This window comes from Lepus europaeus, chromosome 12 (assembly GCF_033115175.1).
Source record: "Lepus europaeus isolate LE1 chromosome 12, mLepTim1.pri, whole genome shotgun sequence".
Classification (NCBI taxonomy): domain Eukaryota; kingdom Metazoa; phylum Chordata; class Mammalia; order Lagomorpha; family Leporidae; genus Lepus; species Lepus europaeus.
Window position 1 is genome coordinate 6,260,728 of NC_084838.1, and position 22,104 is coordinate 6,282,831.

Below are 22,104 nucleotides of genomic sequence, written 5' to 3' on the forward strand. Positions count from 1 at the left end.
CCAGGGCTGGCTTGGGCTGGGGAAGCGCGATTGGCCAGAGCGCGCCGGTTGCGCCCGCTGACCGCCTGGCTGTCACACTTCTCAAGTTTTCCATGCGTCACGCGAGACAGGGCGGCCTCGGCGCCTCGGCTACTCTGCTTCCTTCAGCATCTTCTCCGCTCGGGCTGCCCCTCAGCATTTCCAAGACTTGGGTTTTTTTCCCCACTTTTTCAAATCGAATTTTCCCCCTCTCTGCCCACAGCCGAGTGAGGCAGGCAGCTTGGAGCCCTCTGGTGTGGAAGTCGGGGACACAGCCCCCGGAGCCACCTGGCCCTAGGTTCAAAGTCAACCCCTGCCTGCCGAGTCTCCTTAGAAAAGTGACTTGCGCTCTCTGAGCCTCAGTTTCTCCATCCATCAAATGGGCTAGTAATGGCGCCGCCCCCATAGGAGTGAGGAGAGACTGAGCAGCCACCTCCTGCCTGGCACCAGATACAATCAGAGGCCAAGCATCCACTCCCAGCCGGGCAAGGAGCGACCGGAGTGGAACACACGGCGGACCTCTGGCAGGAGGGGCTTCCTGAGCCTAGGGAGCTTGGAGTCGGAAAAAGAAAGAGCAAGACAGGCAGGTTTTGCCGTACGAAAGACAAAGATGGGCAGGCGCTTTGACACAGCGAGACTTGGGACGCCCACGTTCCATGTCGGAGTGCTGGTTCAAGTCCCAGCTGCCCCGCTTCTGAGCCAGCTCCCTGCTAATACACCTCCCGGGCAACAGAAGATGGCCCAAGCAGCTGGACTCCTGCCACCCCCACGGGAGATCCGGACGGAGTTTCTGGGCTCTGCTCCTGGCCTCGTCCAACCCTGGCTGTTGGGGCCACCTGACGGAAGATCTCTCTCTGTCTCGGCCTTTCAAATAAATAAATAATTTTTTAAAAGAAAAACAATCACTGTTCACTAAACAAATCAAACAGAAGTGCAGTTTTCCTCCTTTTAAACCAAAGCTCTCCTTAAAGTTTTTGTTGATCAATTTGCCCACAAAAACCACACAGACTTGTCGGAAAAGATCTGCACGTGACTCAAACTTCTGACGTGGGATGGGAACAGGCGCCTCTGCTCTTTGCCCTCTTTCCAAGTGATGGTTAGCAATTTGGGGACTATGACTCTGGAATTTTATCAGTCATATAAATCATTGTTTCCCCAAACACATTGCTTCTGAAAGCCGTCTTGGGTTTTGTCCCGTTAACTACAGCCGCGTCTGGCCTTGCAGCGGTCAAGGTCCCACAAAGCCTGTGCGAGGCTCTGCAGGTGACCGATCGCCTCTGACGGACATCGGGGTGGTCTCCAGAATTTCAGCACTCCCAGTCATGACTGCGTTCTCTTTAGGATGCAATTCCGCCAAGTGTCTCACAGCTGTTTGCTGTTTAGATCTAGCAGCCAATCTTCTAGGAGTGTGTGCTAGGGAAATGACCCTCGGGAACAGAAAATAAAACACTATCTATACAGATATTGTCAGACTTAAAAATGTTTAATTTACTTGACAGGCAGAGAGAGAGAGAGAGAGGGAGAGGGAGAGAGGGGGAGAGGGAGAGAGGGGGAGAGGGAGAGGAAGAGAGAGAGAGGGAGAGGGAGAGAGGGGGAGGGAGAAAGAGGGAGAGAGAGAGAGGGAGAGGGAGAGAGGGGGAGAGGAAGAGAGGGAGAGAGGGGGGGGGGAGGGAGGGAGAGGGAGAGAGAGAGAGGGAGAGGGAGAGGGAGAGAGGAAGAGAAGGAGAGAGGGAGAGAGGGGGAGGGAGGGAGAGGGAGAGAGAGAGAGGGAGAGGGAGAGAGGGAGAGAGGGGGAGGGAGGGAGAGGGAGAGAGAGAGAGGGAGAGGGAGAGAGGGGGAGAGAGAGGGGGAAAGGGAGAGAGGGGGAGGGAGGGAGAGGGAGAGAGAGAGAGGGAGAGGGAGAGAGGGGGAGAGGAAGAGAGGAAGAGAGGGAGAGAGGGGGAGGGAGAGGGAGAGAGAGGGAGAGGGAGAGAGGGAGAGAGAGAGAGAGGGGGAGAGGGAGAGAGGGGGAGGGAGGGAGAGGGAGAGAGGGGGAGAGGAAGAGAGGGGGAGAGGGAGAGAGAGGGAGAGAGAGGGAGAGGGAGGCAGGGAGACAGGGAGAGAAGGAGGGAGAGAGGGAAAGGGAGAGGGAGAGAGGGAAAGGGAGAGGGAGAGAGGGAGAAGGAGAGAGGGAGAGAGGGAGAGAGAGAGAGGGAGAAATTTCCCATCTCTAAATGCCTACCGTAGCCAGGGCTGGGCCAGAGCTGAGCACAGCCCCCAGCCAAGAGCCAGGAACTCAGCACCCCAGGTCTCCCACATGGGTGGCTGGGACCCAACTACTTGGACCGTCACTGCTGCCTCCCGGGACCTGCAGTCACAGGAAGCTGGAATTGGGAACCAAAGCTGGAATCAAATCTACCCGGGCTCCCCTAGGCGGGGCTTGGGCACCCTAACCAGCACCTCAGCCACTGGGCTAAACTGGAGAACTGGAGCGACCTGACGTTCACCAACAGGAAGACGGCTACGCACGCCGCGGTGAACCTGCTCCACGGAATCCTGTGCAACTGTTCGTGTTTATCCAGACTGTGCAATGGCATCTTTAAAAACGCACCATTAGGAGAAAAAAGCCGGATGGGCACAAATCCGTGGTGTGATTGCCTAAGAGTGCAAACAAGCCCAGGTGTAGAGCAAGAGGTGAGGGCCAATAGATTGCTGACAACGTTTTGGAGAAGTGACCGAGACTGGGCCTGCCCCTATCTAGAAACTGGCTCTGAAGAGACTCAGGCGCACTCCAGGAACACCTGTGAGGAAACCAGTTTGTGGAAGCAGGAGAAAGAAGACAGCCGGACCAGCTGAGTCCATCGGCACCCAGGGACGCCAGGCTGACCGGCACCGGCACCGGTGTAGCGCCCTGCCCCGCCCCGCGGAGACTCCACCCCGGCCGGTGGGCTGAGCGCTCTCCTAGACTCTGATCCACTTGGGGAGGGGGCACTGGGATTCTGGCAAAGCGCCCACAAGCAAGCCACTCTCCACTGGAAGGCACTGCCACAGATGACCTGGCTCAAAACCCTCCACAGGCGACCAACGGAAAAAAGGCAGCCAGAGCGCCCAGACAGCTCAGAGGCGGCTGCCTCGGCTGCCCCGCGGACTTCACTGTGCTCTCAGGCAAACTGACTTTGGGGGCCCTGACCCCAGAGCCCTCCCTGCATCTGCAAGCCCCTGTCTTTCCCTCCCGGGACTCAGTTTTGTCATCTGTAAAATGGGCAGACACTAGCCACTTCTTAGGGCTGCTGAGGAAGAAGTCAGCGAGCCAGGGCGGGTGCTTGGCACACAGTAGGAGCTCCGGGCACTGCTGCCATCTCCTTAGCACCCCCGTGGCCGCAGTCAGGAATGAAAAAGGGGCCACCGAGGATGCATGGGGGGCAGCAAAGTCCTCCGTCAGCAGGGGGTCTGGGTCCACGTGGGGGCAGCGAGAGGCGGCCAGGTCTGCTCAGCCACGGCCACCAGGAAGGGCCCCCGGGCGGCCGGCCTACCTTTTCGCTACACTTTCTGATGGTGGCCGTGAGCTCACTGACTACCATGTCCACACACTTGATACTGGGCTCTTTGAGCTTCTGCACCTGCTTTTTCACTGTGGCTTCAAAGCGAGGTCGGGTGTGAAGAGGCCCGTCCTGCACCCCGGCGGGGGCGGGGGCAGAGGAGGAGCAGCGGGGGGGGGGGGGGAGTGAAAGCCAAGCAGGGCCAGGGAGGAGGCACAGCCATGGGGAAGAGAGAGAGACACCGACACAGAAAACGAGAGAGAACAGAAGACAACGTGAGTGTGGGCCGGCGCTCCCTACCGCCCCCGCCCCGGTGCTGCCAGTCCCCCCAGGGCTCCGTGGCTGTGGCCGGGGTCTGAGGCTCCACTGGGCCCTGAGTTCAGATCCTCTCCCCGGTGCTGGCCCACTCTCAGCTACAGCGAGCTGCCTGCTCTCTCCAGTGCCATCTCCCACAGCTTTGGGTCCCTTCCAAGGAGCTGACCCAGCCCGGACAAGGCCAGGGCCCCGCCCGCTCGTCCTGTTCAATTCTAGTTTCCCAGTGCCCCCTGCATTGGCTTCATCCTGACTCCAAAGCCCAGCACCACTCCCTACCTCCACCGGGGTTACTGCGTCCAGCTGCCCAGGTTGTGCACACTGCACAACTCCAGGGGGCTCCACCTGCATGGACCATGGGCAGATGCTGCCGCCTGGAGCTGCAGCACAGCAGCCCGACCTACACTCTGCGGCTCCCGGCTCTGCTCCTGCCCTTCGCCTTTCTCCTCGGGGGAAAGGAATCCCTCGCCTCTCCTCCAAGGGGTCTGGGAGAACTCAGCCCCCACAGATGGAAAGAGACAGAAGAGGAAAGACAGAGAGAGCAGAGGCGGGGAGAGAGGGGCCGGGGCAACAGTGGGGAGAGCGAGGGAGGCTGGGGTGACTTGATGAGCACTGGACCTGGGGTCCCAAGCCCTGGCTTGGACAAACAGCTCTGCCACCTCCTAGCTCACATGGCCTGGGCCGAGCCTCTTGATCTCAGCCTCAGTTTCCCCGCTGTGAAGTGGGCGCCATCCACCCCACCTCGCGTGAAACTGGGGGGGTTCAGAAGACATAGCAGATGGGGCCAGGGCTCTGTTGCTGGCAGCCGGATGTGGATGGAGGGAAGAGGAAGGCCTGGCGGAGGGTCCTGAGGGAGGGGTGGCGGGGAGGGTGGAAGGCAGTGGGGAGTCAGGGTGCCTGCTAGCCCTGGGCCCTCTGCTTCCCTCGGGCTGCCCAGAGCAGCACCCAGAAAAGCCCTCTGCTTCCCGTGCCTACAGGGAAGACCCCTCCCTGGAACCCCCAAAGATACCCCACCTTGGAGGGCATGGAGGGGTCTCGGGGTGCCCCAGATGCCATCCCCCCATAGATGGAGGAGCTCCGGGTGGGCTCTCAGCCGCCCCTTGGTCCCTGGGGCCAGGGGCCAGCGGGTGGAGGAGCACTCGGCCCGCCCCCCACGGAGGGCCCCCCCATCCTGGCCCGCGCGGCCTGCCCCCGCCCCGCTGAGGTCCGCGCATGCTGCCGATGAGGCCGTGGCGGGCTTGGGGAAGGAGCGCCTGGCAGCAGCGGACGCAAGGCAGAGGCGGCGCTGGCCAGGCCGCCAGTTACCTTCTTGGTGCACTGTCTAACGGTGCTGATCAGCTCCGAGATAACCATGTCCACACACTTGAGACACGGTTCTCGGATCTTCTTCACCTGCTTTTTCACAATGGTCTCAAAGGCCATGTCTGGGGTAAACAGCCCCGTTCTGAATGCCCGGAGCAGGAGAAGGGCGCAGTGTCACAGGCCAGCACCGGCCGGGAGTGCCAAGCCAGGGCCCCACCCCAAACCCCAGGCTCCTGCCCGTTGGGTCCCCCCGCCCCCCTGAGCCCTCTCTTGGCCTCAATGTCCCCATCTGTAAAACGGCTGGGAGGAGTCTAACGAGGAGCTGTCCGTGGCTGCTCCACGGCCCGCTTCCTCTAAGAGCGTTCGGACGAAAGGTTCTACGGCCAGAAAGGATTTGCAAACTGCCCAACTGGGTCCTCCCTCAACACCTGTCCAGGAATGGAGCATTTCAGTTTAAGGCGGAGAGAGAGCTCTTCCTGGGTCTTGGCCCACGTGGTTATCAGCACGCAAACTGCTGAACCTAGGCGTTGAACCCACCCGCGCGCAGGGACGGTTCCGTCTCACTCGCTGCTTGGTATCTTAGATCTTTCTGCTGAACGGAGTTGGCAAAGGAACACAGGATAGGCCTGCGTCCCCCTGAAGGGGTCTAAGCTTTCAAGGAACCTTCTGCTGCTCCATCTTCCTTCCTTGGAGCTGCCTAGCAGCAAGGAAGAGTGGCCCAGGGCAACTCTGGGTCATGGGAGTATGGTCTACAGCAGGCGAGAAGCCCCGCCCACCATAAGGTGCCGCCCTCCCCCAACCCCCAGGGGGGCGGGGCTTCCGGGAGCTGCCTCACCCCGGGGAAGGGCAGGGCCCAGCCCCAGAGGGTAGGTCCCAGGCCACCTGGTCCAGCCTCCTGGCCCTGCTCCTGGCCAGCGAAGGTGGCCAGCAGGTTCGCAGGGAGTGGAGGACCCAGGCCTCCCACTCCTCCCCCAGCTGCAACCTGTCGCGGACTGGGGGCCGGAGCGTTGAGGTGCGAGGAATTGGGGCCCCGGGGCCCATGGGTCCTTCCTGAGGGAGGCCCACTGCCTCATTTAGTCTGGCTGGGCTCGGCGCCCACCCGCCCGGGCCCAGTACATGCCTAATGCCATGGATATTCTTGATGGCGTAACTGATCTCCCTCCGAAGCTCCTTCTCATCGAACTCCATCTGCGAGGAAAGCGGGCGGAGGCGGGGTCAGGGCCCGCTGCTGCTGTCAGGAGCTCGTGACAGGGCCCACCCTGCTCCCACGGCCTCCGGGGGCCGGCAAAGGCACCCACTGGAGGCACCCGAGCTCTCCTGCCCTGGGCTGCCAACCGACCTTGACCAGCTCGAAGGGAAGCGCTCATGGAAGATTCGATTGATGCGGGCGCCCCCAGACAGCTCATAGGTGTCGATCTGGTCTCCAGAGCCCTCAATGCGCTTCTCGAAGTCCACCGCAAACTGCTGGACCATCCTGGGGGAGAGGGGGTGGTCTGAGGGGTGCAGCAGCCCCACGGAGGGAGCCCGGGAGGCCTGGATCGAAGGTGCTGGCGGCTGGGGCGGGGGCAGCTAGGTGACGCCCAGTCGGGGGCGGGGGGCTCACTGCAGCAGGGCCTTGGTCTTGCGCGCTGGGTCATCGGGGCGGAAGTTCTTGTACTCCTCCACCTCCTTCTCGATGGACAGCAGCTGGCTCTGCAGCTTGTTCCGAAGCCCCGGCAGCGTGTCCCGGATGTGGTTGGTCAGTTGCTGGGGGTAGGGGTGGAAAGGTTAAGGCTCACAGGGCTGGGCAGGGACACAATGCCAGCCAGGCCAGGACTTGGTGAGCCAGAGAGCTACGGAGGACAGCCATGGCCCTGCCCACAGGGGCTGCCGGGGCAGGGCCTCATGCTCAAAGGGGCTCACACAGGTCTATTATTCGAATTAATGAGCATGTAACTCAATTTTCAATAGAATGGGGCCAGCACTGTGGCTTAGCCATACGGGCAGAGGTTCAAGTTCCAGCTGCTCCACTTCCAATCCAGCTCCCTGCTAATGCACCTGGAAAGCAGCGGAGGAGGCCCGAGTGCTTGGGCCCCTGCACCCACATGGGAAACCTGGAAGAAGCTCCTGGCTCCTGGCTCCTGGCTTTGGATCAGCCCAGCTCCGGCTGCTGTGGCCATTTGGGGAGTGAACCAGTGAATGGAAGCTTATTCCCTCTCTCTCTTTCTCTCCCAACTCTGCCTTTCAAGTAAATAAATACATCTTAAAAAATTTTTTTCAATAGAAGCCAGAACCCTGGGTTTGCACTGAGACTACGTGAGTTTTTGTCGATATCACAGCTTCTGTACCTCTGGGATAGGAGCAGCTGGGGGCTGGGCTGCTCCCTTGCGCCTCAAAGTCTCCCTAAAGTTAACTCTCAAGTTCTGGCTCTGGGCCTTCACATCAACACCGTGAAACAGGGTCTGGCCACCATCAGCCCCATTTTACAGATGCAGAAAGAGAGGGGCAGAGTGCTGAAATACTCCCCACCAGAAGCAACAGAGCTGGGCTTGGAACCTACGGCACTTCTGCTGACTCGCACCCATGCACGCCTCACCCCCGGTCAGGAGCCCCTGGGAGTGCTGGCCGCGGTCCCTCGGCCAGCGCCCCCGCCCCAGTTTCAGAGGGAGCAGACAACTTTGCCTGAGTATACTCCAGCCCTGGCCCCCGGAACCAAGCCCTCATCAGTGCCACCTGCAGGAGTTCCAGGGCCAGGGGCTGTGCCTGGCTGCGGGACTGTGGGCGGGACGCCGGCCTTGTGGGAGGAGCGTGCTAACCGAGGCTGATTACCCGCAAAACACACCTGGTGCTGAGTCTGCCTACCTGGTTGAGGACCTTCTGCAGGTAGGCGTGCCCATGCGGTCAGCCAGGTGGCGGTAGGCCGGGTGGGACAGGAAGAACTTGCGCTCGGCCGCCAAGGCGGCTGTGATGTCCTTCTTGCCGTCAATGTCTTTCTGGCTCCGGTTCACCACCCCGATGTAGCCTGGGGGCGAGCTCAGGGTCAGCGGCCACCCGCCTTGCGGGGAGGGGGGGGCGGGGCGGGCGGGGGAGCGGCCACTCACCCCTGCGCAGGGGCAGCAGCTTGTTCTCCAGCACGTCACGAGCATCCGTGCCCTCGTCCATCAGGTCCAGCTTGGTGATGACCCCAATGGTGCGCTGGCCTGGGGGGGCGGCAGGAGGGCTGTCTGTGTCTACACCCCCCTCACCCACCCTCAGAGGCCCTCCCCTCCCCTCCCCTCCCTGACCCCCTCATCCCTGGCTGGCTCCACTCCCTGCCTGTCCTGTCTCCTCTTCTCATTCTCCAGAGTGGCCAAATGGGTTTTTCTTTAATAAAGATATTTATTTATTTGAAAGCTAGCGTTACAGTGAGAGAGGGAGAGACAGAGAGAGGAGAGAGATCTTCTATCTCCCTGGTTCTCTCCACAATGACCAGGCTGGGCCAGGCCGAAGCCAGGAGCCAGGAGCTTCATCTGGGTCTCCCACGTGGGTGCAGGGGCCCAAGAGCTTGGGGCATCCTCTGTTGCTCTCCCAGGCACATCAGTAGGGAGCTGGATCGGAAGTGGAGCAGCCGGGACTCGAACCAGCGCCCACATAGGATGCCAGTGGAGCAGGGAGTGGCTTAGCCTGCTGTGCCAGAGCACTGGCCCCCAAACTGATTTTTAAGGGCATCACGCTGACCACACCACTATTGTACTCCGCCCCCTCAGCCCTCCCCATCTTGAACTAGGAAGGGGCCACCCAGGGGCCTCGTGTCCCAGCTGCGGTGGGAACCCACCCTGCGGGTCCACTTCCTTGGCGACCTTGAGGGCATCGGAGTTGGCCAGGTCGGAGTTGGCGGGGGACACGGCCAGGATGAGGCAGTTCTCCTTGGTGACGAACTGCATGAGCATGTCACGGATCTGGAACTCGATATCCGGAGGCTGGTCCCCCACCGGCACCTTGGTCATTCCGGGCAGGTCCACCAGGGTCAGGTTCAGCACTGGACGGGGAGGCGAAGAGGGCGGGCTCAAGGCGAGGGGCGTGGCCGTGGGGCGGAGTTGAGGCACAGGGCCCGGCTTGGAGCGGATCCGAGGGGGCGCGAAGTCGTAGGGGGGCGGGGTTAGGGAGATGGGCCGGGCGACAGAGGCGTGGTCGGCGGTGGGCGGGCCGCGAAGGGTGGAGCTTGGGGCAGGAGGGCGAGGGGAAGTCGCTGGGGGGCGGAGTCTGCAGCACGAGTAGGCCTGAATGACAGGGCGCCAGCAAAGGGGCGGGGCCGCCTCACCGTGCGGCGAGTAGACGCGGAGGTTGATGGGCACCGGCGAGATGCCCTTGTTGGTGCCGGTGACCCGGTCGGTCTCGGCCTCGATCTCCAGGCGCACCTCCTCGAAGTCGGTGAATTTCTTCCCCTTGCAGTGTAGGAACTCGGCATATTCTGCACCCCAAAAGTGGGCAGGGGAAGGGGAGCAGGTGTCGTAGCCTGGGGTCCCACCTGGGCCCTTCCCCCACGCCCCCAAACACACCAGCCCACGCCTCCTTTAGTCCAGCTGGGGAATCCAGGCCCAGCAAGGGGCAGCGGCTGCCCGGTCACTCAGCGACCTCACCCTGGGTGGAGTTGGGCTCCTGTGTACCTGTGGTCGCATTGACCAGCTGCAGGACCAAGGGGCGTCGGGTGACGATACCAGATCCTCGGGGCAGGAAGTCCCTGCAAGGAGTCGGAGGTGAGTGCAGGGTCAAGGTCTGAGGGGCTGCCTCTGTCCCCCGAGTGCTTCTCCTGCCGCTGGGAGACCCCAAAGCTCCCCGAAGTGCTACCCCATCGCATCCTAGCCCAGGGGTGTCGGCCACTAAGGGGAGATGGCGGCCCGGAAGGGCCCCCTGGGTCACGGGATTTATGCTGAGAGATGAGACCAGCAACTCCCCAGATGAGTCGCTGACGTCCTGTGCTGGTTTGGGCTAACAGGAAGTCCCTGCCCCAACCCACAAAGTGGCACTGGAGAAGCCGGGGCAGCGGGTGCCCCACATGGCCAAGTGTCCACCGACAACAGACTGCGTCCCGGGAAACAGAGCGGCACCTCCTCCCCTCCCTTCCGCCGAGGGGAGGGGGCAGCGCCTCACTTCCCCTTCCCCGGGCCCCAGCTGGCTTCCCCAGTGCCTCCTGCGGGCCAGCCGTCCTGTGGGCAGTACCTCCCGACGCCACACCAGAGCCCCAGCAGGCGGATGCCGTGAGCATCCCACTGCTCAGATTGGAACACGGAGGCTGTAGCACCAGTATCCTGCAGAGCCCACCCTGGACTCAGGTCTGGTCAGCCCTGCAGGGGAAGCTCCCAGCCGCCCCAAAGGGCCGTTCAAGGGACTGGACTGAAGGCCACCGTCACGGCCATCCCAGGCCAGAAGTCCAGGCCTCAGACAGCTGCACATGCTCACGCCGGCCTCAGCGGCCCTCTGGGCTGACCATTCTCTGTCTTCACACAGCTTCTGACTCCCCACCCTCTCCAGCTACCGCCCCCAGGCTGGCACAAGCCTGAGGGTGGAGGCCACTCCAGGCGGTGGAGTCGGCAGTCATGGGATCCCCAGGAAAGGGGAAATGAGCCGTAGAGCTGCAAGGGGCCACCTCGTCCGGGGTGGGGGAGGCCCGTGGAGGCTGGGGCTGGGGCTGGGGGTGGGGGACGCACTCGGGCTTCCTGCCTTCAGCCCGTGGGTTGAATCAGACTTCCAGGGCTCCCTGCACCCCAGGGTCAGGGGCAGAGGGCCCAGGGCCAACAGACAGGCCCAGGGCTCCTAGGCTCAAAGGCTGCTCTTGGGTCCCTCACCGTGGCCACCTCTGGGGAGAGCAGAGGCTGCTGGGAGGGGAGGGCGGGAACTCCTGCCTTTCCTCTCCTTTCCTGGGTGCCAGGCAGGTGCTTTTCCTGCCAGGCTCTGAGCCGCAGGAGGGCAGAGCCGGTGTCCTCCTGTCCACCACGCAGGCATCGCGGTGCCCAGCCCAGAGCTCAGCGCCCAAGACCTGCTCAGTAGGTTCTGTACGAACTCCCAACCCTCAAACGGGGCTCTGCCAGGGGAAGGAGCATTTTACAGCTGAGGACACCGGGGCTCAGAGAGGCGGAGCCACCACCCCAGGTCACACGCACTGCTGGGATTCGAACCCAAGTGTCTGTCGGGCCCCAGAGGCTGGGAACTTCCCCGCCTGGCTCCGTCCGCCGCCCTGCAAAGCCATGGAGCCAGACGTGGGTTTTTTATGTAACGCAATTCAATCCGGCCTGTGCCAGGCCCTGTGCTGAGAGCCCTGGGGACGGGAGATGATGAGTCAGAGGCTCCCCACCCAGAGCAGCTCCGAGTGTGGTAGGAGGAGCGGACGGACGAATAAACAGATAATGCGATGCAGCGTGGCAGGCGCTAAACAGAGGTGGCCGGCGCACGGGGAGGGCGGGGACTCGCTGGGGGGGGGGGACTTCCTGCCTGCGTCCCTCCCATCCTTTACTCCATGACGCCTCCCACGTCTGGGATGGGCGTGGGGGCCTGGGGTCCACTCTTGCCTCACCAGATCCTCACTCAGCAATACCATGGCAACCTCAGTTGCCATAGAAACCGTAGCAGGGGCCAGGAAGGATGGGACTCCCCACCGAGAGCCCCCCACGCAGGGACATGGACCTCCAAGAGAGGCCTCCCCCAGAGCAGATGGGCCCACCTGCCTTGGAGGGCTCTGGGGGCCCTCCACAGAGGGTGGGGCAGCCCAGTGCCCAGCCACAGAGGGTGGTGGGCGGTCAGGGGCCAGGGCTAGCCTGCCCCAAGTTGCTGCCTGTCCCGGGCTGCTTAAGCGACAAGCAGCTTATGGCGGCAGAGATTAGAGGGGGGGCCCCTCCTCAGACCAAGATCTCCTGGGGCCATGCGGGGATGGGGGCGTGGGAGGAGGAGCCCCCTCTGCCGGGTCCACCTCTCTGTATCCTCCACCAGGACTCAGTGGACAGCTGGCTAAGGCACACAGCCCACGGGCCAGCCAGGGTCATCCAGAACCTGGACTCCAATCGGGACCCCCACGGGCCTCGCATGTTCCCCCTGAAGTTTAAGGATCCCTGGCTGAGCAGTGAGGAGCTGCTGGTGGGTACAGGCCCTGAGTTCAAATCTCACAGCTGCCCTGCCCCAGCCACAAGGACAAGTCGCTCAGTGCCTGGTCCTCAGAGCGCTCGGCTGGAGGCTTTGCACAGAAGAGCTGAGCCGCTGCCCACACACAGGACGCGCTCAGCGGTTAAGGGGGCGCCGAGGAGAGCCCCCCATCCGCAGCCTCACCCTAAGAAGATTCTAGAATCCCACAGAACCCCCGCCTCCCTCCCTCCTCTGGCTACTGCAATTGGATCTCAGGACCTTGACCATGGAATGTCAGATGGGAAGTGAGGAAGAGAGGCCTACGGAGACCGTCTCATTCTCCCCGGTGTCGTCCAGGGCGTGGGACCAAGGCCCAGAGAGGGCAAGGAGCTGTGAGGCCACACAGCAGCGTCCGAGGCATCCGAGAAGGGACCGGGACCCAGGGGCCGGCTTCCCAGCCGCACCTGGACAGACAGTGGAGAGGACCCGTGGGTCCCCCTAGGTCCAGGCAGCGAACCCCCAGCTCACGGCCGCGTTCCCGTGCCCAGCACAGACAGGCCTGGCAGCGCCGCGAGGAATGTCTCACCTGGACACACGGTCCCACCTGTGTGCTCTGTGAAAGGGGCCCCTGAGTGCCCCCCGGGGGTGCGGGGCTGACCCTCCCCCGTACCTCCTGCCCAGATCTTGGCAAGGCTCAGGGAGCACACAGCAGGCGCCCAGGGAGAGCGTGTTGGGCCCACCGCCTCGGTGGTGTGTGCTGTGCCCAGCGTAGGAGGGCGAGGGTGGCCTGCCAGCACCCCCCACTCATTCTGAGCAGATGGTGGCTTCCCAGGGAGGCCTGGCCTTGCCATCTGCAGAGCACAGGGAAGAGAAATAAACATCTCTCAGGACCCGCCCCCCCAGCCGCCCACTCCTGTCTGATTGGCGGAAGCCACCCCAAAGGCTGCAGAGACCCCTCGTCTAGGACCTGAGACTGCGGTCAGAGCTCAGGGTTCCTGGGTCCCAGGCCCTGCCCTGTGCATGCAAACGAGGCCAGCAGGTCACGTGCTCTGTTTAGCACCGACCCAGAGGTGGCCGTTCTTCCAAGTCTCCTGTGTCTTGAGCCCTGGTGTCAGGCCCAGCGCTGTCAGAGCTACCACTAAGGAACTACGTGGCTTCAGACAAACGACCATACTCTCTCTGAGCCTCAGTCTCCGCATCAGTGGAATGGGTTGCACGAGTCAATGCCTAAACAGATGGCAGCTGTTATGATTGGAGCTCAGGATGCTGGGTCGAGCGAGCTAAGGCAGGCAGGGGAGGAGCTGGAAGGGGGTCCCCTGGGCACAGGCCTGAATAATGCAAGGGGTGGGCCAGGGTTTCCAGCCAAACTTTGCCCCAGGAAGTGGATGGCAGGGGCTGGGCGGGCTGTGAGGTGCAGGGGCCGGGGCAAGGGAGTGGCGGGCCAAGAAACACAGCTGGGAGGAGGGGAGCTGCCCACAGGCCACAGGCCCTCTCTGTTCCCTCTGCCCAGGAGGCCCTGGGCAGGCCCACGGCACAGCTCATGAATTGCAAGCAGAGGTTTGAAGGTTGCAGGGCGGCTCCGGCCCAGGCCTTCGGTGACGTCCTGATGTGCCGAGAGCATGGACCGGGGACCAGACCTGCTGCCACCACATCTCGGCACTCAGCACGGTGCCCGCCCAGAGCAGCTCCGGGACAGCCCTGTTCCCAGCCGCAGTGGTCTGAAGCTTGCCCTGCCCATTCCCCCACCTCCAGCCACACTGCACAGAGGCTGAAAAACAAGAGTGGCCCAGGGGCCTGAGGCCTGGGAACCAGGGCTCTGCGGCTGGAGCCGGCCCTCTCTCCACCCCATCAAGGGGCACCGGGCTCTTTCCTGCCTCCTTGCCCTGCCGTCCATCTATTTCCACCACTCCCCCTTCCTTCCGAATCTTTAGGTATTCCATATGGACTCTGGTTCGAGTTCCAGCTGCTCCACTTCTGACCCAGCTCCCTGCTAATGTGTCTGGGAAAGCAGTGGAAGATGCCCAAGTGCTTGGGCCCTGGCACCAGCATGGGAGACCCAGATGAAGCTCCTGGCTCCTCGCTTCAGCCTGGCTCAGCCCTGACCGTTGTAGCCGTTTGAGGGGTGAACCAGTGGGCAGATTTCTCTCTCTCTCTCTCTCTCTCCAACGCTGCCTTTTTAAAAAAAAGATTTATTTATTTATTTGAAAGGCAGCGTTAGACAGAGGCAGGGGCAGAGAGAGAGGTCTTCCATTTGTTGGTTCACTCCCCAGATGGCTGCAATGGCCGGAGCTGTGCCAATCCAAAGCCAAGAGCCAGGAGCTTCTTCCAGGTCTCCCAAGCAGGTGCAGGGGCCCAAGCACTTGGGCCATCTTCTACTGCTTTCCCAGGCCACAGCAGAGAGCTGGATGGGAAGTGGAGCAGCCGGGAATCGAACCAGCGCCCATATGGGATGCTGGCACTGAGATCAGGGCTTTAAGCCGCTGTGCCACAGTGGTGGCCCCATAAATAAATCTTATAAAAACAAACAAACAAAACTAGCAACCTCATCCCAACATGTGGGGACCCCCACGGCCCAGGGTGGGAAACACTCCTAACTTACGTAGTGGCGCTGGCTGCACAACTCCACAAACACAGTCAAAGCCACTGAGGTGGGAACTTAAAACGGGAGGGTCTCAGGGCTCGTAAACGAGACCTCAGCAAGGCAGCCGCCTTCCCCGCACCATCCTTCCTGGGCGGGGGATGGGGTGTCAGTGTCCCCTTCTAACCCAGGAAGAAACTGAGGCTGGGGGGGGAGGCGTTGGGGCACACAGCAGGGTTCGCCGCAGCTGGCCATGTCTGCAGCCCACATGGGCGCCGGTTCAAGTCTCGGCTGCTCCGCTTCTGATCCAGCTCCCTGCTATGGTCTGGGAAAGCAGCAGAAGACGGCCCACGTACTTGGGACCCTGCACCCATGTGGGAGACCCAGGTGGAGCTCCTGGGTCCTGACTTGGGCCTGGCCCAGGCCTCGCTGTTATGGCCATTTGGGAAGGGAATTAGAAGATGAAAGATTGAATCCTCTCGATAGACAGACAGACGATAGATAGACGATAGATAGATGATAGATAGATGATAGATAGATAGATATAGATATCCCTCTCTCTAACTCTGCCTTTCAAAGAAAATTAAACAACTCAACCTAAAACATAAAAAAAGACGGAGCCAGGTGCACCTGAGCCACCCCCATGCGCACTGGGCTCCGCCCACGCCCGGGAAGCCTCACTGCTCTAGCACCAGCCGGTTCCTAAGTCGTTCACGACGGAGCGGCGATGTCTTCGTTCGTATCTCTGATCCCCAGCGTCACCTGATGACTCCCCTGCTCTGGGCCTCAGTGTCCCCATCAATGACGCGGGACCCAAGGCAGCAACCCCTCCCCTCTAGGGCAGTTGAGGGGGTGCCCTGAAATGCCCAGCCATGGCAGGACCTAGCTGAGGGCGCCCATGGGTGGCACCCAGTCCCTGAGCACGCGCCCCGTGCTGGGTGCTTTGTGTGCCCTCAAACTGGGGGCTCAGCGGGAGGTGGGTGTGCATTACCTGCTGGTTTTGTCTCCCACCCTGGCTAGCGGCCTCCTTCCCTGTGCTAAGACCAGCTGCCCCCTGCCTGAGGGACCAGAGAGCAGTGTGGGACTCAGGAGAGCTGCAGATGACAGTGGCTCATCCCGGGAGGAAACACAGGCAGTCTCACATAGTGATCCGTAATGGCAGGAGTGATCTGGGAAGGCTTCCTGGAGGAGGCATTGCCAGGGAAGGAGGAAGACGAGGGTGCGGTAAGCGGCGAGAACAGCACCCAGGAGAGGGAGTGAGGGCACAGTCCATTCTTTCCGGGAACCCCAAGATGCCTGGTGGACAGGGATGCCTGTTGGGGAGCAGCCCAGGGGCCCCACTCAGGAGCTGGGCCCAAGAAAGCTTTGAAACTGAGGTTAGGTGGGGGCTACAGAGAGCTCCAGCTGGGTGGAGAAAGGCCGGGGGAGGGGAAGGGCCAAGGGAGGAGGCTGCCCCTCCCCGGGGAAGAGCAAGGTGAGGGGTGGGCGGACAGGCAGCAGGGTCCGCGGGCCTAAGGACTGAATGAGCGGAGGACGAAGGGGGTGGAGGTTGACCCGGGCCTCTAACCAGGGCGCTGAGGAGCCGCACTTAGGAGACGGAGGGGGCGCCTTCCACGCCTGCGTCACTGAGGCTGACTTATCTCTCAGCCAGACTTCAGTTCAGGGAGCGGGCAAGAGTACAGCAGAGACCCCCGGGGTCGGGGGATGGAGGGGGGGTAACGGAGGCACAGGGGGAGGGGAGGTGGACGGGCAGTGGAGAGGTCTGGCCAGGAGGCAGGAGACGGCACCAGCCTCCTGTTCTGCCTCTGGTTCGAGTGCTGTGTGGCTTCAGGCAGGTTCCCCACCCTCTCTGTGTCATTTCCCCATCTGAAGGCCTGGGGTGGAAGTCACTTCCAAGAGGACACCAAGCCGTACTGCCCTGAGACCTGGGAGTCGAGGCGCTGACCCTGACCTCACGCTTTGGGGTTCGTCTGCGTGTCCTCTGGTCCCAGCCCCGCCGTGGGGTGCGGGGTTCCTAGGAACCCAGAGAAGGTATCCATGGGGTCTGTGCACCCCTCCCGGACCACGCTCAGGTGCCCCCAGCTTCCCTTTCCAGCAGTCCCAAGCCCACCCGCGGGGTCCCCGCCTGCTCGCTGACTCCACTGCTGGGGGCCATGGCTGGAGCAAGGTGGGAGGACCGGGGTGTCCCGGGTGAGCACAGAGGGCTCCCGTGGCACCATCTGGAGTGGGAACGGGATGGGGGGCTGTGCCTGCACCTCCACATCCCCCCCTACAACCGCCTGTCTGAAGCTCTGGCCCCGGGCCCAGCCCCCCAGGCTGTGTGGAAGGTGTGCTTGCCCAAGTGGGAGGGGAGCAGGTGGGATCCAGCGACTGATGGACAGTGGGCATCCTTAGACTCTCGGCACATGGCCCCGAATCTGCCCTTGCCCCACACCTGACAACACCGTGTCCACAGCTGGCCTCCTCCACCGCGGCCCCATGGCACCACCCCCTCCCTCTCGACCGGCGTTCCAACACCCTGACCCCAGCCGAGGCCTGGGTAGCTCAGTTCTCCCGGCGCCGGGATCAGATGCCGACCAGGGTCACCTTTCACTCCCAGCTTCTCCAGGCTGTCGGGAAGGGCCCGGGATGGGCGCCTTCCCATCGGGCCTGCCCCAAGGTGGGTGGTCCCTAGACAGGTGCATACTCTGAGCGTGGAGCCGAGAGCAGAGGGTGGCTGGGAGACAGGGGTGGCTGTGGCGCCCGTGAAGCTCCACCCCCCAACCTCCCCAGCGACCCTTCCAGCCTCTGCTCCTCTCCCAGCCACACCCCCCATTCAGCCTTCCTCTGGGGTCTTCCGTCCCTGCGTCTGGAGGAAGATACAGCATTTCACAGAGAGGAGGGGGCCCGCCAGAGAGGGGCTCTCAGAGGCCAGAGACCGGCCCTGAGTGCACGCTGGGCTGAGGATGTGGGGAAGGGGTCGGGGGGCTGGCGGGAGGCGGAGGAGCACGGAGGCATCAGGGACTTCTGAAAACCCTGCCTCGGCTCAGGGCCAAGGTCCACTCACCAGCCCCCGGCCAACGTGGATGGGGAAGACCGCGCACCCCATGCCCAGCCCGCACCGCCCTGCAGGCCTGTCCACCCCGTGCCCACCTGCACCGCCCTAAAAGGCCTGCCCACCTGTGCCCAGCAGGAAGGAACTGGCACTTCTCTCTGCCAGACAAGACCTGGAGTGCTCACGAGGGAACGGCTATTACTGCCCCCACTTCACAGACAAGGAAATAGAGGCTGGCCAGGGCTTCGGAAACACGTCCAAGGCTGCTCAGCCTGGAAGGGGCAGGGTGAGCCTCGGACCTGCAAGTCCCACTCGGTTGCCTGAGCCCTCCCGCCCTGCCACCTCCCACGGGCCCTGCCCTTCCCAGAGGGCAGCATGAGCGAGGCCAGGGGGCTGGAGCCTGGAAACCCCTCTTAGGAGGACGAGAAAGGGGCGCTGGGGAGGCAGCAGGAGGCCCCTCCGGCCTCGGGTCCCAGGCACCTATCCGTGCAGGGCAGGTGGGAATGTCCCGAGGTCCACAAGCATTCCTGCGTCTACACTTGCTCATCTCGAAGGTTTGAATCCCATCTCTACACTGACGCCTTCCAAATCGCTGTTTGCAGCCCGCCTACCCCCTGAGCTCCGGACTGGAACCACTGAGCTGTCCCCTGACCGGCCACTCAGCCTCAAGTTCAAAACCAAATCCCGATTTTCCCCGACTGCCCACCCAAACTGTTCCTCCTGAACTTTTCCCAACTCTGTTAAAGACACCGACCCGAGAGCCGGGGTCAAAGCCCCGGATTCCTCCTTGCGCACCGACCACATCCCCCCACCAATGGGCTTTCCTCCAAGCTACAGGTGTGCCCTGAACCCGCCATTCTCCCCTCCCTGGGGCTACAGCCCTGCTGCAGACCCCCCCACACAACCGCTGTAGCAGCTCCTCCCAGTCCCCTGCTTTCCAAATCGCTCACTTGCCAAGAGCCAGGGAAGAAGCCCGAGGCCTCAGAGCCTTGTGGACCCAGCCCTGCCTCCCTCTCTGTCTCATCCCCCCCTGGCTCACCAAACCCCAGCCATTTGTGCTCCAAATGCCTCCCTGCCCCAGGGCCTTTGCATTTGCTATTCTCAAGGTCTGGGATTCTCCCCCTCACCACCCCGGGAGTCATGTCCTTCTCAGATGTCCCCTGCTGCTGGAGTGTCCCTGTGCTCCCCCTCCCCCCACATCCTCTGCTTAGCTTTCTGAGTCCCTCTCTGGAGGGTGGAGCCTGTGTCTTTCCCACCACAGAGTCCCCAGGGCCCAGACTGTGGACCCTCCGCGAGTGCTGGGCAATGACTGAGTGAACTGGCCTCTGTCTGCCCTTGTGTGCAAGGGGTGGTGCTGGAGAAGGAGCCCGGAGCCTGACAAGTCCTAGCAGGGTGCTGGACAGCCGCTGGGCCACCTCCATTGCAAGCTGACGGCATGTGTGGGTGTTGGGGGGTCCTCCTGGGTCCCCAGGAGCCCGGGCTGGCCCGGCACAGCCTGTTTCCTCGGAAGCATTTTCCACTTCCTCTCCGTGGGGGGTTGGCTCCGGCAAAGGCCCAGGAGGCAGAGCAGCTGTTACCATGCTCACGGGTCTGGGGACCCAGCCCTCCACGGAGAGGTCGGAGTCGACGGCGCAGGAGCAGGCAGGGCTGCCTGGGCCCCCCCGGAGCCTGTCTCCCTGGCTCTCCTCCTTCCGCTTTGGGCTGGGTCCGGACCTCCCCCACCCCACCCCACCCCCGCACATACCCTTGCAGGGGTCCAGGCCAAGGGCACTGGGGTGCAGAGGGCAGCCCTGGGGCAGAGTCCACCTTGCTCGGGCCCTCAGCAAGCAAACACGCTGCGGTCTGCTGCGGCCGTGAACCCTAAGAGAGCCGGGGCCAGGCTCACCAAGGCGGCCTGTGAACGTCCCCCGACCCCCCTCGGAGCCCACAGCCACTCCCCCAAAGGAGTGGTGTCCCCAGGCCCAGCGTGGGGTGGCTCTGCGGCCATGCAGGGGCAAGACGCAATACCTGGGCTTTGCAGTCTGACAGATGCCGGCCCGCCTGGCTGGACAAGGGTCTCGGTGTCCTTGCGTCTATGGGCCTGGGAAGGGCTCAGCACCCTATGGGGGCACTGGCTGGGGCTCAGGAGACAGGAGCTGGGTCCCCAGGTGCTCCCCTCTGCCCCCTCCCACCGCCCAGCACACAGCAGGGGTCCAGCCAGTGTTCCCCGGATGACAGGCAGGGATAGGGCTTGTACACTGTAAATGGGAGTGCATCCCCCCGGGTCCTCGCTCCGATTGCCGGGCCACGGGGAAGGGGCCCATCTGGGTCTCTGCTGCTCTGGAGGCCACGTGACCACGAGGGGGCTCTGCAGACAGGCGGCCTCCCCCTCTGCTGACCAGATGGGCACAAGGCGCCCCCGCAGCGGCTTCAGCAGCCCCCAGTCCGGTCCTCGGCTCTGCCCCTCTGGGGTTGGCCCTGGGCTTCCCGGGACACTGCAGGGCCGGGCGCAAGCAGCCAATCCCATCCGACTGTCGGTGTAGAGAGGAGGCTCAGAGAGGGCGAGTGGCCCGCCTGAGGTTTCACAGCGGCCCTGGCTGCCGGCCAGGAAGTCACGAAACTGCGGTCCCTCCGTGGGGAGGGCCCCTGCCTCCCCGTCCCACGGGTCGACCCTGCCTTAGCCATGAAGGTCACTGGAGGAAGTGACGCGAGAAGAGGTGGGGGCGCGGGGTGGGGGCGGTCAGCGCCAACCCCCAGCCTCCCCAGCCCCCTCCCGCGCCTGGGAGAGCGCCACCCTCTCTCCCTTCTCAAGGGGGAGCCTGGGGGTCACGACCCTGCCTGCCCCCACAACCCAGCAGCCTCTGTCCCTGCGGGTGCCGCTCGCCGCCACCTGGCCGGCGGGGCGCCCCGTGGGATCAGAGGCGCGCGCGGGATTAGGTCTGCAAATGGCTCTCGCCGCTGTCCGGTCATTGCTGCCCCGCGCCGCCTCCTCCCTGCACCAGGCCAAGGGGACAGCGACATTGACAGGCGCCCCCCACCCAGGGGCTGGTCTCTTCTGCCCCCACCCGCGTCCGCGTCCTGCAGCCGCGCCTCCCCCCTCCCCAGCCGCGCTGCGCACGGATGGCGGCGGAGCCGCAGAGGTGTGTGTGTGAGGGGAGGCCGCGCCGGTCCTGGGTGCCACGGCTACGTCCTCTCCCAGGTGCTGGGGGCTGGGGAGGGGGCTCCCCGGCCACCACCCAGGCATTCCCTTGGGGATAAGGGACTGTCCTGGGGCGGGAAGGGCGCACTGCCCGCTCCCAGGGACTCCCGGAGCTGCGGGGAGGCGCTGAGTAATGCGGCCCCCTCGGGACACAGACTGGGGGTGGGGGCAACCCTCCGCGGGGGTCTCGGGGCTGAGCGCCGCGCTGACGGATGGGGCGGAGGAGGGGGCGTGATTCCGCCGCCGGCAGCCGGACGACGCCTGCAGACCAGCCTCGGGCGCTGCCCGCCCCCGGGGGGCTCTGGCGGTGGGGCGAGGGCCTCCTCCCTCCGGCTGGGGTGGGGGCGCGCCCCCGCGGTGCAGCGCCCGCGACTGCGAAGTCGCCGCGCCGTCGGGGCCCCGGGGGCCCGGGGCGGGGGTCTGCGCTCGGAGGCGCGCCGCTCCTACCTGCCCACGAAATTCTCCAGCACCGAGCTCTTGCCGGCGCTCTGGCCGCCCACCACGGCGATCTGCGGCAGGTCGAGGTCGGCGTTCTGGCCGATGGCGGAGAAGGCGTCCTGCAGCCGGTTGACCAGCGGGATGAGGTCCTCCATACCGCGGTTGCCCATGGCTGCGGCGGGCCCGGCGGGCTGCGATGCGGCCGCCGCTCCGGCTCCCGCTCCGGCTCCGGCTCCGCCGCTGCAGCCGCGCGCCCCGACTGCCTGCGCCGCGGGCCCCCCGCCCCTCGGGGATCGGAGCGGAGCGCCGCGCTCGTCCGCCGCTAGGGGGCGTGCGCGGCGCCGCGGGCGGGCCGGCCTGCGCAGGCGCGGACCGGGGCATTTTGGGTGTTGTAGTTTTCTCCCTCTGCGGATTTCGGGGCGCCTTAGCTGTGGCTTGCTAGGGGGGCGGCGGGACATGTTTCTGGACATGGACAAGGTCTCACCCCTAACGACAGGGTCTCTGATACTAGCCGTGGCTGTCTCACTGCATCTTACAGATAGGGAAACTGAGGCACGAGAGGCCTCTGCCTCCCCCAAGGTCACGAACAACCCCTGACCCCCCTCGACCTCGCTGCTCTCCACTCTGGATTCTGACGCCAATGAAGCTCCCACGT

At 63.6% G+C, this 22,104-nt stretch overlaps 1 protein-coding gene across 1 annotated transcript in view; it reads right to left on the minus strand.

Annotated features, from left to right (window-relative positions):
• The window catches only part of DNM1 (dynamin 1), a 42,235-nt gene extending 20,539 nt beyond the window's left edge, over positions 1–21,696 (minus strand). The window contains 12 exon segments of the mRNA XM_062207468.1: positions 5,154–5,292; positions 6,271–6,338; positions 6,490–6,509; positions 6,512–6,624; positions 6,754–6,896; positions 7,992–8,017; positions 8,020–8,151; positions 8,231–8,329; positions 8,944–9,147; positions 9,430–9,579; positions 9,776–9,849; positions 21,459–21,696. Of these exon segments, the coding sequence (XP_062063452.1) occupies positions 5,154–5,292; positions 6,271–6,338; positions 6,490–6,509; positions 6,512–6,624; positions 6,754–6,896; positions 7,992–8,017; positions 8,020–8,151; positions 8,231–8,329; positions 8,944–9,147; positions 9,430–9,579; positions 9,776–9,849; positions 21,459–21,619 (1,329 nt within the window). The 5' untranslated portion in view covers positions 21,620–21,696.
• Between the last annotated feature and the right edge of the window lie 408 nt (positions 21,697–22,104).